Here is a 14,144-nt window from a genome sequence, read left to right as displayed (position 1 = left end):
TGTAAAAATGCAGAATGTTTCCTGTGATGGGTAGGTTTAGGGATAGGGGCAGTGTAGGGGGATAGAATATACAGTTTGTACAGTATAAAAACCATTACGCCTATGGAATGTCCTCACAAATCACATAAACATGGCTGTGTGTGTGTGTGTGTGTGTGTGTGTGTGTGGAGGCAACACCTGTCCCACTCATATAAATTGAAAAACCGACATTCAAAGTCAACTATGAGTATTACTATCTTCTGTTATTCATATGAAGCAATTTGCACACACTCTCACACACACTCTCTCTCTCTCACACTCGCACATACACACACACACAGACACTCTCTCTCACTCACTTGCACACACGCATACACTCACACTCTCTCTCACACTCGCACACACATAAACACTCTCTCTCACACACACCTCTCTCTCTCTCTCTCTCTCACACACACACACACACATACACACTTGCACAGAAACTCTCTCTCTCTCACACACACACACATACATGTTGGGTTTTCATGCTTTGTGGAGACATCCCATAGACATAATGATTGTTCTACTTTACTTACAACTTTAGCAGGTGTTCACAACCTAGTCATTGTTTTTTAAAGTGTTTTTTTTTTTTTTTTTTATCTTTATAATATTATAAATGTAAGTGGAAATATTCATAACCGGTTCATTGAAAGAAACTGAACTGACACGCTAAAATATGTAATAATAATAAATAAAAAAAAGTGTGTTGTTAACAGTTTAAATGACCAAATCTGTGTGTTTGTCTCTCTCTGTGCAGATATGACTATGTGGAAGTGAGGGATGGGGTGGATGACAGCGGGCAGCTGGTCGGGAAGTATTGTGGGAAGATCGCTCCCTCTCCCTTGATCTCCTCTGGGAACCAGCTCTTCATCAAGTTTGTGTCTGACTACGAGACTCACGGCGCTGGCTTCTCCATCCGCTACGAGATCTTCAAAACGGGTGAGTGAGAACGTGATGAGAACTCACAGGCGAATAACCGGGAATCATCCAATCAGATTTACCATATTACTTCAACATCTATAAGTTTAAGGAAGATACATATAGGAATTTACAGGAGGAGAGTACGACAACCATATAAGGACAGACATAAATGAAGGAGACCACTTTCTGTTTTCTCTTTGTCAGTCCCAGTGGGAGAGTTGCCTGAGGAGAAACGATCAGTTGATAACGCAGACTTGTAGACCTTCAGGGTCTCTCATTCTGCCATTGTCTGGCCCACAGAGACACACACACACACACACACAATGATGGACCGTTGGGCTTATCTGGAGATGTCATGGCAATAAGCAGAAATTTCCTGTTGTTCAGATCTGTTTCCCGTGTTCGAGGGAGGGCTAGAGACTCAGAGAAAGTGAGAGAATGTGTGTGTGCGTAACCTCGGGACAGGTGCCGTACACATCATGGCCAAATACTGACCCTGGGTTACCCCGAGTGTGACCTCAGGATGAGGTGGATGGGGGTTATTTTCATCTTTATTGTCCGTTAGTGTGTAGACATTCCCACAGAAAAGATTTATCTCAAGTGTTATTCAAGGAGAGCAAATGGAGAATTATTTAGAAATATCAATATTATCACAAATGATGATCATTTCGATTTTCCAAGATAGACAAATCTGTTATGTTTTTTCTTATATTTCTGCTTACCAATGCTGCATTTATTTGACCAAAACACAGTAAAACAGTAATTTTGTGATATATTATTACAATTTAAATGAACTGTTTTCAATTATAATATAAAAAAAGCATCATTGCCTCAGTCTTCAGTGTCACATGATCCTACAAAAATCATTCTAATATGATGATCTGATGAAATGTTTCTTATTATTATCATCAGTGTTGTAAATCAGTGTTGAAAACAGTTGTGCTGCTTTCTGTTTGTGTGGAAACCCTAATCTTTTTTTTTTAGGATTTTATGATGAATAGAAAGGTCAAAAGAACAGCATTTATATATGACAAATTATATTTATTAATATTATAGGTTTTGATTCATTGTGTTTATTTATTTATTTGAATATATTAAAGAACTTTTCCCTTAAGGAATTTCAGGAGAAACATTTGAGACAAAGTTGATATACTTCATAAAACTGAGATTCTCCTGAGCTTTAAAAGAGCAAAACCTTTTCCTCTGGCTTGCCCCCACCACACCCACACACACACACACACACCCCCCACACACACACAGCCACCCACCCCACACACACACACAGCACCCCCACACACTTTGACTCATCAATAAGATCAATACGTCTCCCACAGAATTCCATTATCTCAGTGCTGGTTTTCTTAAACTCGTCTTCTTGATGTGTCTGATTGGAAATAAGGTTCCTCTGGAGAGAGCAAAGACGTCTGAAACATATCGACTGTGTGCAGTCAAGGGTTCTCCGGCCCGTGCTGGGTGTGTTCCTGCAGAAAGCCCTGTTTATCAGCATGGGTGGGCCACGAGAGCCTGTGTGAACAACAAACACTTATGTTTGCAGTCCAGGACATGGGAATTTGTTGTGTCTATGCAAACTCTGCAAAGCACACAGCAACCTTATCAAGTGAAGACCGCGAAGGACAGCGAGCAAGCAAAGGAAAGAATGTGAAAAGGAATAGCGAGAGCGACGAACAGTGAATAAAGAAAACGAAAGTGATTTAAAAGCCTTGTCAACAACATCTGATCCGTGTGTGTATGACATACAAGTAAACGCAATGATTACACACAGGTGTTGAAACAGGTGTGCAGGTATTGAAATGAGAGATGATTATAAGAATGCAACAATGAGATAATACTCATTTAAAGCTGCTGCCGCTGCATACGGATGTGGATTAGAGCAGGTTTCACACACACACACACACACACTCACACACACACACACACACACACACACCCACACACACACACACACAGTGTGTGGGCTGCATTGTTTAAACCAGAAGCACAACAGAATATCTAATTAAAGGTACGCAGTGTATTTTGTGTGTTTTATAGAGCTCTCGGATAGCTAAACTGATTTCTGAACAGGCATCTTCAACTTCAGCTGCTTCTATATGTTTTTAACTCAATTAGATGAGAGAATGTACGTTACAAGGATTTTACTCCACCCTGTCCGTGAGAAAACCACTGAACCACGGTTAAAGCACTTTAACACGCATTTCAAGTGGCTTGTTGCTTTTATAGAATGTCAGGAACAGCAATATGATAAAATATGTTAGTATTGACTATAAACTTTTTTTATTGGTAAGCAATATAGGTCATGGATGGATGGATGGAAGTATGGATGGATGGATGGATGGATGGATGGATGGATGGATGGATGGATGGATGGATGGGTGGATGGATGGGTGGGTGGATGGATGGGTGGGTGGATGGGTGGGTGGATGGATGGGTGGATGGATGGATGGATGGATGGGTGGATGGATGGATGGGTGGGTGAATGGATGGATGGATGGATGGATGGATGGATGGATGGATGGATGGATGGATGGATGGATGGATGGGTGGATGGATGGGTGGATGGATGGATGGATGGATGGATGGATGGATGGATGGATGGATGGGTGGGTGGGTGGGTGGATGGATGGATGGATGGAAGTGGATAGATAGATAGATAGATAGATAGATAGATAGATAGATAGATAGATAGATAGATAGATAGATAGATAGATAGATAGATAGATAGATAGATAAAGAAAAACAGGGAGAACAAAAGCAAGAGAATGAGAGATATTTTAGATGAGAAAGGAGAACTAAAGTGAGCACTATAAGAGAAGGAGAGAATAAACAGAACACACAAGGAGGGAAGAATCTATTCAGAAAAAAAAGTGTGAAGGTGACAAAGAAAGTGAGGGAGAGAAGATGAGGTGAAGAGAGGGCGAGAAAGGCTGAGAGACGCACACACACACACACACACACACACACACACACACACACAGGAAAGATAAGAGATGAGAATCTCTCCACCACTGCTATCTATGAATGCAATCAGGCCTCACCCAAGCACTAACACACACTCTCAGAGTTCCCTCACACCATCCTTAACAAGGGGTTTTTAGATGATTTTTTAGAAACTTGTGTATCCCATCCCATCCGTAAAAAGAGGAGTCTGTAGTTATCATGTCACCCTGTCTTGTCTTGGCATCCCTAAAATGGCCTTTCTGAGGGTGGAAAGGGACACAGGTTTTTAGTTAACAGCTGTGCAATTTTCAGAGCCACATCATGTGTGAAGAGTGATCCACAAGTGGAGTGGAAGGCGTGGGTGTGGGATAGAAGGATGGAGAAGTAAGTTACACTCGTAGGATGGGACTATGGAAGTCTGATTCTATGGGGGGGGGGAAAACGAGATGGACCACTAATAGAAATGGGAATGGGAGAAATCGTAACATTCAAAATGGCGTCTGTAGGAATGGCAATGGTAAAGCTATAATCTGATGGTCCACTTTAGACATTCTACTCATAATTACTTTGTAACTACATGTCAACTAGCAGTCATTAGAGTAGTAGACCGTCTGATTAATATCTGATAACACTTTACTCTGATGCTCCTCAACATTCTGCTGACTATAAGTAACTTTACAAGTACATGTCAACTTATTCTACTAACCCGAACCCTAACCTAACAGTCTACTAATACTCTAATGAGAGTTAGTTGACATGTAGTTGCAATGTTACCTATAGTTAGTTAAAATGTGTAAAAGTCTCTTCTTGCATACCCAACCCTTCATTGGGAAAACCTGCCTCTGGTGACATTTCTGTAAAATTATATTTACTGTATGTTTTGCAGTCCTTTCAAAGTGAAATATGGCTCTAAAAGTATCACACAAAACATATTACCGTGAATATGCCAACATTTTATTACGTTGGTTATAGTATGAATCGGGGCTAAATGGTTAATGGTAAAAGATTTCTCTAAATGTGTCAGGGAAAAACACTTTTGCTGAAGCAACTGTGCTCATTTCAGTCTTTTATCGTGACTCGGGTTTCACAGGACTCGTGTTACACAAACGCTTCACATCACAAGAGCAATGTTGTGTATCAGGTGAGCGACAGGGCAAGTTTACTACATCAGAAAAGCCAAACATATGGAGCTGGTTATGTGATGCAAACCTCAAAATGTATTAGTTTACAAATCATGCACTATGGTAAAAGTGTAACATAGTATTGTCCAAGGAACCGCATGAAAATAAATGTTTATTAATCGATAATCTTTCTCTGTAATCCTGATTTGTCTGAAAAGGAATCAAAGTTGTTGGTGTGTTACCGCTACAAAATGTTGTGTGTAACTTTAATAGCTGGTCATTAGCAGGATGGCCACTTCCTTAAAGTAAAGCGAAAGTCTGCGCTAACTCACATCTAGCTACAGTAGGCCATTCATCATGGAGATGTTATCTGAACGTCTTTACGATGGCACCTGTGTCAACACAGCAGGACAAGGATTGCGTGAGGAGGGCAGCTTGTTCATTGTGTCCAGTTTAGTTGTCTTTTACAAGTTTAGCTGCTTTTTAACAGGCCAGTGGCATAGGTCACATCTGGCACAGCAAGCCTGTCTTTCTACGAGCCCGTCTTCTAAATAAACCCCCCTACATTAACACTCAGAGCTAATGAAATCCAAGGCAGAAACTGTCTTTCTGTGTGTTGCCCGTTCTGGATCTCGAGAGGACCCGTCAGCGGTGCCGGCTGGCTAAATGATGTGTCAGCAACTGTATGTGTGTTTGTGTGTTCTGGGTAAACCCACAGCTGTGTCTCCAGATTAATGTTTGTTGGAAAATGTGGCAGAATTTTGCTTCTCAAACTCTCATCGTGCCCATTAACCTGTCTTAGTGTAGCCACGGGGGTAAACGGCAAGGAAAAGTATGTGTGTGTCCAGATTAATTACTCTCCCTGCGGATATATGGAATATAAACAACAGCGATTAGCTCACTAGACCCAGAACACCTTAAGACATTTCATTTCTGCTTCAGCGTTACACAAACTTTGTCGTATGCCGAGGGATCTCGTAACACTAATACCGTAGCGTTAGCATAGCTGTGTCAGCTCAGGTTTTCCAAACTGTGTGCAGTGTAACTAAACTTCAACATTTACAGAGAACCCTTAGAGAAACAATGTTACCATAATGGAAACATTTAACAGATAACAGTTTAAGTAAGCAAAACTGGCAGATTTTTATTTTGAACTCATTCATTTTAATTGCTCTTAACTTGAAATATTTGAGTAAACTCATTCAGACATTTAACTTAAAATGATCATGTAATCTCAACTTAAATACTTTTAGTAGTGGATACTTGGTTAATTATATAATTATATAACACTTGATTTGAGCTCTCCCGTTCGAGTGTCATGGCAAAGTATGCTGGGGAATAGAAATCTAAAAATTCATTTAAATTAAAATAAACAAGTTCTTAAAACTCAAAATAATGAAACAATTCAGATGACTTAAAATGTGTCAGTTTTGTGAACTCAAAAGAAAAAGAAAGTTCTAAATACTCGTAAAAGTGAATTTGATTGAACTAATTTGTTTATTTTAAGTTTACTCTACTCAAACCAATTAATTATTTTGAGCATTAGGGTTTACAGTAGTAGTTGCCACTTTTTTCATGTAATAATTATATATTATTTTCTTTTCAGTTTTAATTCAATTAACGGAACTATTTTTAATAGTTTTAGTTAACAATAACAACACTGATACCTATATAGTTTCTACTTTAGGGTCAAACAGAGGCAGCTTCAGTGATATCTGGAGCTGAGAAGAATTTATAAATAAAGAATATTAAAAAAAATGGCTCATTTCTAATTTACTGAAATGTTTAGACACGTTAGATATAGCCTACGTCATTGGGGTCTCTGGGAACCAAACCGTGAAAACAGTAAAGTTAATCTCAGCAGAACATGAGGATTAAATCTATGACACTTTGCTGGGTTTGTTTGCTCTAAAGGGAGACCTGAAAGTGATCTTTTTAACAAGCATCGCCTCTGGCCTATAAAATAAACTGAGCAAATATTCCACAGAGGCCGGAGGCTTTGGCCACTTCACCACATTGAATAGATAAGCCCTGTGTATATACATTATGTGCAGAAAAGCAAAATAAATTATACAAAAGCTAGCCGTTAATGTCAGGATTAGCACTTAGCTGCTATGAATCAACCCTGTGTTGTTTTTTCAATACCACTTCACTAGTCTCTCATAAATTCTGGTGTTTAAGTGTAAATTTAGTTCAAAACGACTTGAAAGTATTTGTGGCTGTGAGAGGGAAAGAAACCAAGAGAGAGAGAGAGAGAAAGTTGGATGGCTCTCACAAAGCTTTATTTGTTTGGCTTGAGTTTACAGCCTCCCGTTTCTCATCTCAGCTTTCCGCAGTCTTTCTCTTGTAAAGTTTTTTTTTTTTTTTCTACTATTTGCAAATAACTGTAGAAACAAACCAAAGGACATGTGAATGTGTGGAGAATTTGTGGTTAGTGACAATAGCAACCCGTCTCTGAATCCTTATGAGACGCGCATAATCAGAAACGCGCACACACACACACACACACACAAAGCAATCTGTAAACAGCAGTGGTGCGTTACAAAGCCAGACACAGCGAACAGCAGCGAAGATACACAGTTCCAGCCAGACGGATAAATGTACTAGTTGACCCACAATTCTCTATATTTTCTACTCTCTAGCATCCACATAGAGGACCGTGTTGACAGTTTAGCTAACTTTAACTAACTTACTCAGCCAGATTCTTTTAAATTGTTGCTCCACCTACACCTAAGAAACCTAAAGAAGAAAAATCATCCTATAAGACGACAGTTAGCCCGAACAGTGCACTTTTGTAGCAATGAGAATTGAGTTCTGATATGTTTCATAAATCAGAAATGAGTGGAATCATGCAAACGTAGAAACATTTGCTTTCATTTGCTTGCTTTGAGTATGTTCAGGGTTGCTTTACTAAAAAAAAATAATGTTATTATATGCATTTTATATAAATAGTTCTGAAGAGATGTGTTCTTATCTTGCGAAAGGAAAATGCAATTCCTTCTTGCCCGTGGAACAGCCACAGAACTTTTTCCTCTGTCAGAAGATTATCTTAAGAATAGTCTACAGTATTCAGTGTTTCTATCAGCTAGCACTGGAACTATCAGACAAATATGATGAAAGTTGAAAGCCTTCTACACACACACACACACACACACACGTGTAATTGCAGGCACAACAGTTTTCAATGGATTAAAGTAGAGGCCTGTAGGGTTCCAAAGGCCACATTAAGCTTCATTTGTCTAGTTTAAGAAAGAAAATGTAATTTGAAATGTCTGGAATTCTCTGAAATGAAAAGGACTAAAAGTGTGGAATTTATGTCCTGCTGTTTAAAAACCAACCAAGTAGTACACTAAATGTCAGCTCACTTTAGCTTCAAATTCCCGTGCTGGTCATTTTCTTTAGAGCACATGCAGGAAAAATGGAAAAGAAATAAAAAAAGCATATAAAAAGAAGCAGTTAACCGTTTTGTGGTAGAATGTGTTCGTGAAGAGCTTTTGATTACATTAAATTATGCACCTTATTGTCACGATCGCAGTGAATAAGGTCCTCAGAAAAAATTGAATTCAAAAATAAAAGTGTTTAATCAAACAAACTTACCAACAATCAAGGCAGCGAAACGAGGAACTTAAATACACGCTGATAACGAACTAAAAGACTAACAGGTGTGATGATTGGATACATTGCCATAGTAACTAATGATGGCGGGAAACATGAATAAAGACAACAGGATATAATGAGAAGCAAACTAAAAGTCCATGATAATGAAACTAAACGAGCAAATAACTGAATATCCCTGACACTAATATTCACAAAAAAGAAAGCTCTTCAACAACCAAAAATTATCATTTACACACCCTCATGTCAAAACCCATATGGATTTATAGAACAAATTAGGAGATATGTAATAAAATGTGCATGCTGCTCTTTCACACATAATAAAAGTAAGAGGTGATTTTGGCTGTCCAAACTAGATTTTCAGTGAAATATTGATCTGGCTTCAGAAGAGCGAATTACTTATATGATGCCATCCTGGAACATCCCATTCAGTTTTTATGCAAGCAAGCAGCTTGAAAATTCTTCAAAACGTCTCCTTTTGTGTCCCATTTAAGAAAGCAAGTAATGTGGGTTTGGAAGCACATGAGGATTTTCTGCCACAGTGACTTCATTATTTGTCATCTCTGTTCTGGTTCAGGATCTTTAAACTTTTGCACCCGCAGTAATAATCACGAGATTCCACACTACATTAGGTACAGTGCTAACGTAATGTTGACATTTCAGAGTTGATGATCCAGAGGTGATCCGATATGCATCACTCTGTAACAAGAGTGTATTTACTCTGAGCTCTGAGCCTATTCATCACACAACAGCTTTAGACGAACGGCCGTCATGTAAGTGCAAAGTAGTGATGTATGTGTGAACTTCAACAACACACTGCATCAGCAAAGCTAGTCCACAAGGAGTTCAGGGTGAATGTTTTGACTTGTTGATATAAAAGTGTGTGTGCACATTTTTAAAGGGTAGTTATATAAAGCACGATGGACATATTTTGCTATTTATCTTAATTGTATTGTTGTAAGCACCAACCATACTGCCTATGAAACATTTAATAAGTGCAGTCTCATATGTGCATGTACTTTCTTTTTGGTCTCGCTTCGTCTTCATCATTAGCCCACACACCCAAGCAAAGAGCATATCCCGATCAGGGTGGGCCTCCACCACGGCCCATAAACCATGCAATCATCGAGCAAAACAACACAGACCACCGTGTTCCTCCTCCAATGTTTGTTTTTTCCCTCCTACTCCCATCTGCCTCTGTGAACAAACAAAAAATCCTAACTTTTTCCTTCCTCTACCTCAGGTCCAGAATGCTCCAGGAACTTCACCTCCAGCAGTGGAGTCATCAAGTCGCCCGGCTTTCCAGAGAAGTACCCCAACAACCTGGACTGCACATTCATGATCTTTGCTCCTAAGATGTCGGAGATCGTTCTGGAGTTCGAGAGCTTCGAACTGGAGCCGGACACACAGCCTCCCACTGGAGTGTCCTGCCGCTACGACCGCCTGGAGATTTGGGACGGTTTCTTTGGAGGTGAGTCGTTGGAAAGATCTGTTGCTCCAAACAAGACAATCAGAATGTTTGAAACAAAAGATCATTTAGTTGGATGATGTTTACCCATTTATTCTCAAAAGACCGACAATAATATACTCGGATAAATCAATATAGAAACATCTGCAGAAACACAACATGACATCAAATAACAAGAATGTTATTTAAATAGATTTTACATTTTCTTCAGAAAATGTGAGTGGCCTATGTAAAATGCATCAACAGAATGTTGGGGAACGCTAGGTGGTTGGGAGGGTATCAGCTCGACTGTCAAATTGTACCTTTAGGGGTACAACGGGGTCACTGGAGCAGTGCTCTTGAAGGAACAACTTTGTACCTGATTTACCTCTAAAAGGTGCATGTTTGTACCTTAGAGTATTATGTAATATGTACCCTTAAGGTAATACTATGGGCACTAACCTTTTATGGGTAAATCAGGTACAAAGTTGTCCCTTTAAGGGTACTGCCCCAGTGGCAAGCTGTCCCAGACAGCGACTTAGTGTTGGCCCAGATCCAGCCCACATCTGGGCCAACACTATGTTGCTGTCTGGATGTTGTATCCCTAAATGTAAAATTTCTGATATTCACCAGTTTTATCTGCCAGGTGAAAATGGTCAATCTGATTATTTGGAAAGTAATAGCAGACCTTTCCTCAACAAGCCACATGATTTGAGATATCATACATCTTCAAACAAAAGTTCAATACTTACCCAGACAGCAACATAGCTCACATGTGGGTCGGATCTGGGCCGACACTATGTTGCTGTCTGGGTGAGAAGGGGTCTGGAGAATTAAACATTAATAGTGGTCAGTGGAAGGGTCTCATCTTTGGCCTTTAACAGAGAAGTCAAATGCATGGATCTCTAGGCGAGATGCCTGACTTCAATCGATTTGCTTTGTTTCACAAGTTAAACAAAACTCTCATAAGCATGGCCAATTTTCTATAAGATATTTGGTTCTGCACACAAACTATAAGTGTCTGAGAACATGTCGGTAGGATCTCTTTATCCCGTTAATAGCTGTTCTCTTTTTCCGTCTCTCTGGACATTAGACTGTAGATCGTCTCGGGCAGTTCGGGGTGAGGGACTCTGGAATGTAGACTGTTGTCATAACACCAAAAATATTTTGTTCTTCAAGATAATTACAGTTTGTATTTGCGTGTATTTGAACTGCAAAAACAACCCAGCAGCCCAACAGGAAGATTCCAGCTCAAAGTGGGAAGGAAGTCTGCGAGGACCAGAGGTCTTATTCGGTTTCCGCTTCATTATCGACTTGACGGAAGAGAGAAGCCGTGAACAAATGGCACCTTTGATCCGAGGCCGAGCCTTTTGAGCTTTCTCATGAGTTGTAATTTAAAAAACAATTTGTTTCAGCATCTCTTCTGAACATAGGTTGTGAACCTATAGATCAACAATTATGATAAAATGAAGTCTGTTTAACTAAGTGTTTTTGAAAGGTTACACTAAATCTTTAGTGCTTTTTGTGAGAGCAAATTCAATATAGGCCTGAGGGAAGTGTAGAACCTGGGATAAAGGTTGCAAGCTTTTTTTTAGACTCAGCAGCCACTGTTGAAAAATCTACAATAAAAAGGTGAAAGAGAAAGAGCCAAGAGGGAGGTTGAAGACAATACTTTAAAGGGGAGTCCCTGGTGCCTTAGGGCCTCAGTGTAACTCCTCTCTACGGTTCAGACACAAGCTGCATTACCTGTGGAGCCACACCAATCAATAAGTGCATTAGTGTGGAAAGACTGCAAGGCATGAGACAGAAGCTTCAATGACTTCCACGCCTCCATCACCCACCGGCCGCCCACTTTGAGGCAGTCTCGGCCTGGCAGAGGGTGTATGAAACCCCCTCCTCCTCCAAGACCAGACATGCTGGATGGATTCATGGAGAGGCTCTTTAAAATTTCATAGCTCTGTTGAGTCATGCAGATAATCCGGATGCTTCACCACACCCAACACACACACACAAAGCGCGCACACATTTATACACACTTGGATGCACCTGTTTTTCATTCTATGAATTCTTATGAAGATTAAGATTAATGTAAACCCGTAGATCTGTTTTATGTAATCACACACACAAAGCTGGCATTTCTGTTTAATCTCTTTAATGGACATCTTCTTAGAGCCAATCACTATGTTTCTCTTTAAAGAAACAGCTAACCTTGAAAATGGAACTATTTTATTTCTTTCACTTGTTTTCGATATTTTTTTTTTATTACTCCTCCTGTGTCATACACTGTAAAAAGTGATCTGTTGACTTAACTTAAAGTGAGGAAACCTGTTGCCTTAAAATTAAGTAATAAAGTTTGAATTTGACAATTTGACAAAAAACTTAATTTTTTCACATTTGCATGGTTTATTTACTTAATAATTTTAAGTTTGCAAGTTTCCTCACTTTTTTTTAAGTTAAGCCAACTGATCACTTTTTACAGTGCACCTATTTTAGTAGTAAATTTTAACCCTGGGTTAACATAATCCTGAATCTTTCATATTTTACACGGTTCATATTTTGCATGGATCAGTGATTAATCCTTTTATTCAGGATTAGAGATTTTACACTGTATAATTTCAAACACTGTGTTTATTGTGCTATTTTCAATTTTACAAAGTTAATATTTTTGATTAGACAATCCAATATGCAAAAACGCACAAAAATGTGCAATTTCTGTGTGGTTTAAGTTTCTGTGACTGTACAAAGCTCATGAATAATTAATAAGGCAAGCAATGGGACCATTTATGATTGGTTGTCTGTTGTCAAACAACTTACCGTTACATTCTAGCAAGTTTGAAATGTTGCTTAACCCAAAGTTTAAAAGTGGCCTTAACCTGGAGAGCCTACTGTTCCTTCCTTCTCAGTACTTTTCTCAGCTGAATGTACTGCATACCTCTCCATTTACAGACTTAGTTGTGTTCAATTCTTTTTTTCATTTTTTTTGTCCCCTCCAACTCCTACACATTTTTTTTTCTTTTAAAGTGGCTTCTGGGAAGTCACATCAGAGTGGCCCTGGAACAAACAATACGTGCAGGAATTTATGATCGCCACTGAAAACAGAAACCCAAGGTCATAGACACTTACAAAACAGACAATGCCCTTTTCATTTCCATCAACAACAAAAATTGTAGGGAGAATGTTTTGTTCAATTAACACCATTATACAAGATCAACCAATGTCACTGTCCTTGACGTTGACACACTACAGTATCAGCTGTGATGGAATGGCATGCATAGTGGATTATTGAATGCATCTAATCAAGCACTCTCATTTCTTTGTCTCTTTTTCAGTTGGTCCATACATTGGAAGATTCTGTGGACAGAATACTCCAGGACGGATCATATCCTACACTGGAATCTTGGCTTTGATAATCACCACAGATAGTGCCATAGCAAAAGAGGGATTCTCCGCTAATTACACTGTGCTGGAAAGGACAGTCCCTGACGGTAAGTCGAAAGTGCACAAAGTAATTCATGAAATTAATATACATTTTTTTACACTCATGAGATGAAGACCCATATGAAAAAAACCTGCATGTTTCATATACAGCAACCATATATCTTCCTTACTTAAATCGGCCAGAATTACCTTCTGTGTTTCATGTAAGGCCAATACATGTCCTATACAAAATCAGACCGATTATGGCCACTTTCATACTAAATAGCACACATACAACTTGTAGGGGATTTTTGCGTTATATATGAATACTGTAAAAAGTCTTATATGAGTTTTACATGACAAAAGTATGCAAATGTGTATGGTATTAGTAGAAAATAACTGATATTCATATATAAATCATTTAAAGTTCTTATATTGAATCATATGCTAGTCAAATTAAAGTCATATAGAATTTATACACATTTTGTGTCATTTGTTTATGTGTTTCATACAGATTTCATGGTTTGATGACCAACATCTGATTCACTTATATGCAGTTGGCAAATTTTGAAATTGTACAGTGCAGAAGCCGGTTCGAGGATGTAATGTCAAAATATCACTGACCTTTATGAGGACTGTTCATTTTC

General features: G+C 38.9%; 1 protein-coding gene across 4 annotated transcripts in view; it reads left to right on the top strand.

The window, feature by feature from the left end:
- The window catches only part of nrp1a (neuropilin 1a), a 68,237-nt gene that overhangs the window by 19,129 nt on the left and 34,964 nt on the right, over positions 1-14,144 (top strand). For all 4 annotated transcript variants that reach the window (XM_084102913.1, XM_084102914.1, XM_084102912.1 and 1 more), the window contains exons 3-5: positions 779-960; positions 9,877-10,104; positions 13,410-13,565. In XM_084102913.1, coding sequence (XP_083959039.1) covers positions 779-960; positions 9,877-10,104; positions 13,410-13,565 — 566 coding nt within the window. The remainder of the gene's footprint in view (positions 1-778; positions 961-9,876; positions 10,105-13,409; positions 13,566-14,144) is intronic.

The sequence above is a fragment of the Abramis brama genome (assembly GCF_963993115.1).
Source record: "Abramis brama genome assembly, chromosome: 24".
NCBI lineage: Eukaryota > Metazoa > Chordata > Actinopteri > Cypriniformes > Leuciscidae > Abramis > Abramis brama.
The sequence above is the reverse complement of the archived record's forward strand: the minus strand, read 5'-3'. Positions and strand labels throughout refer to the sequence as shown.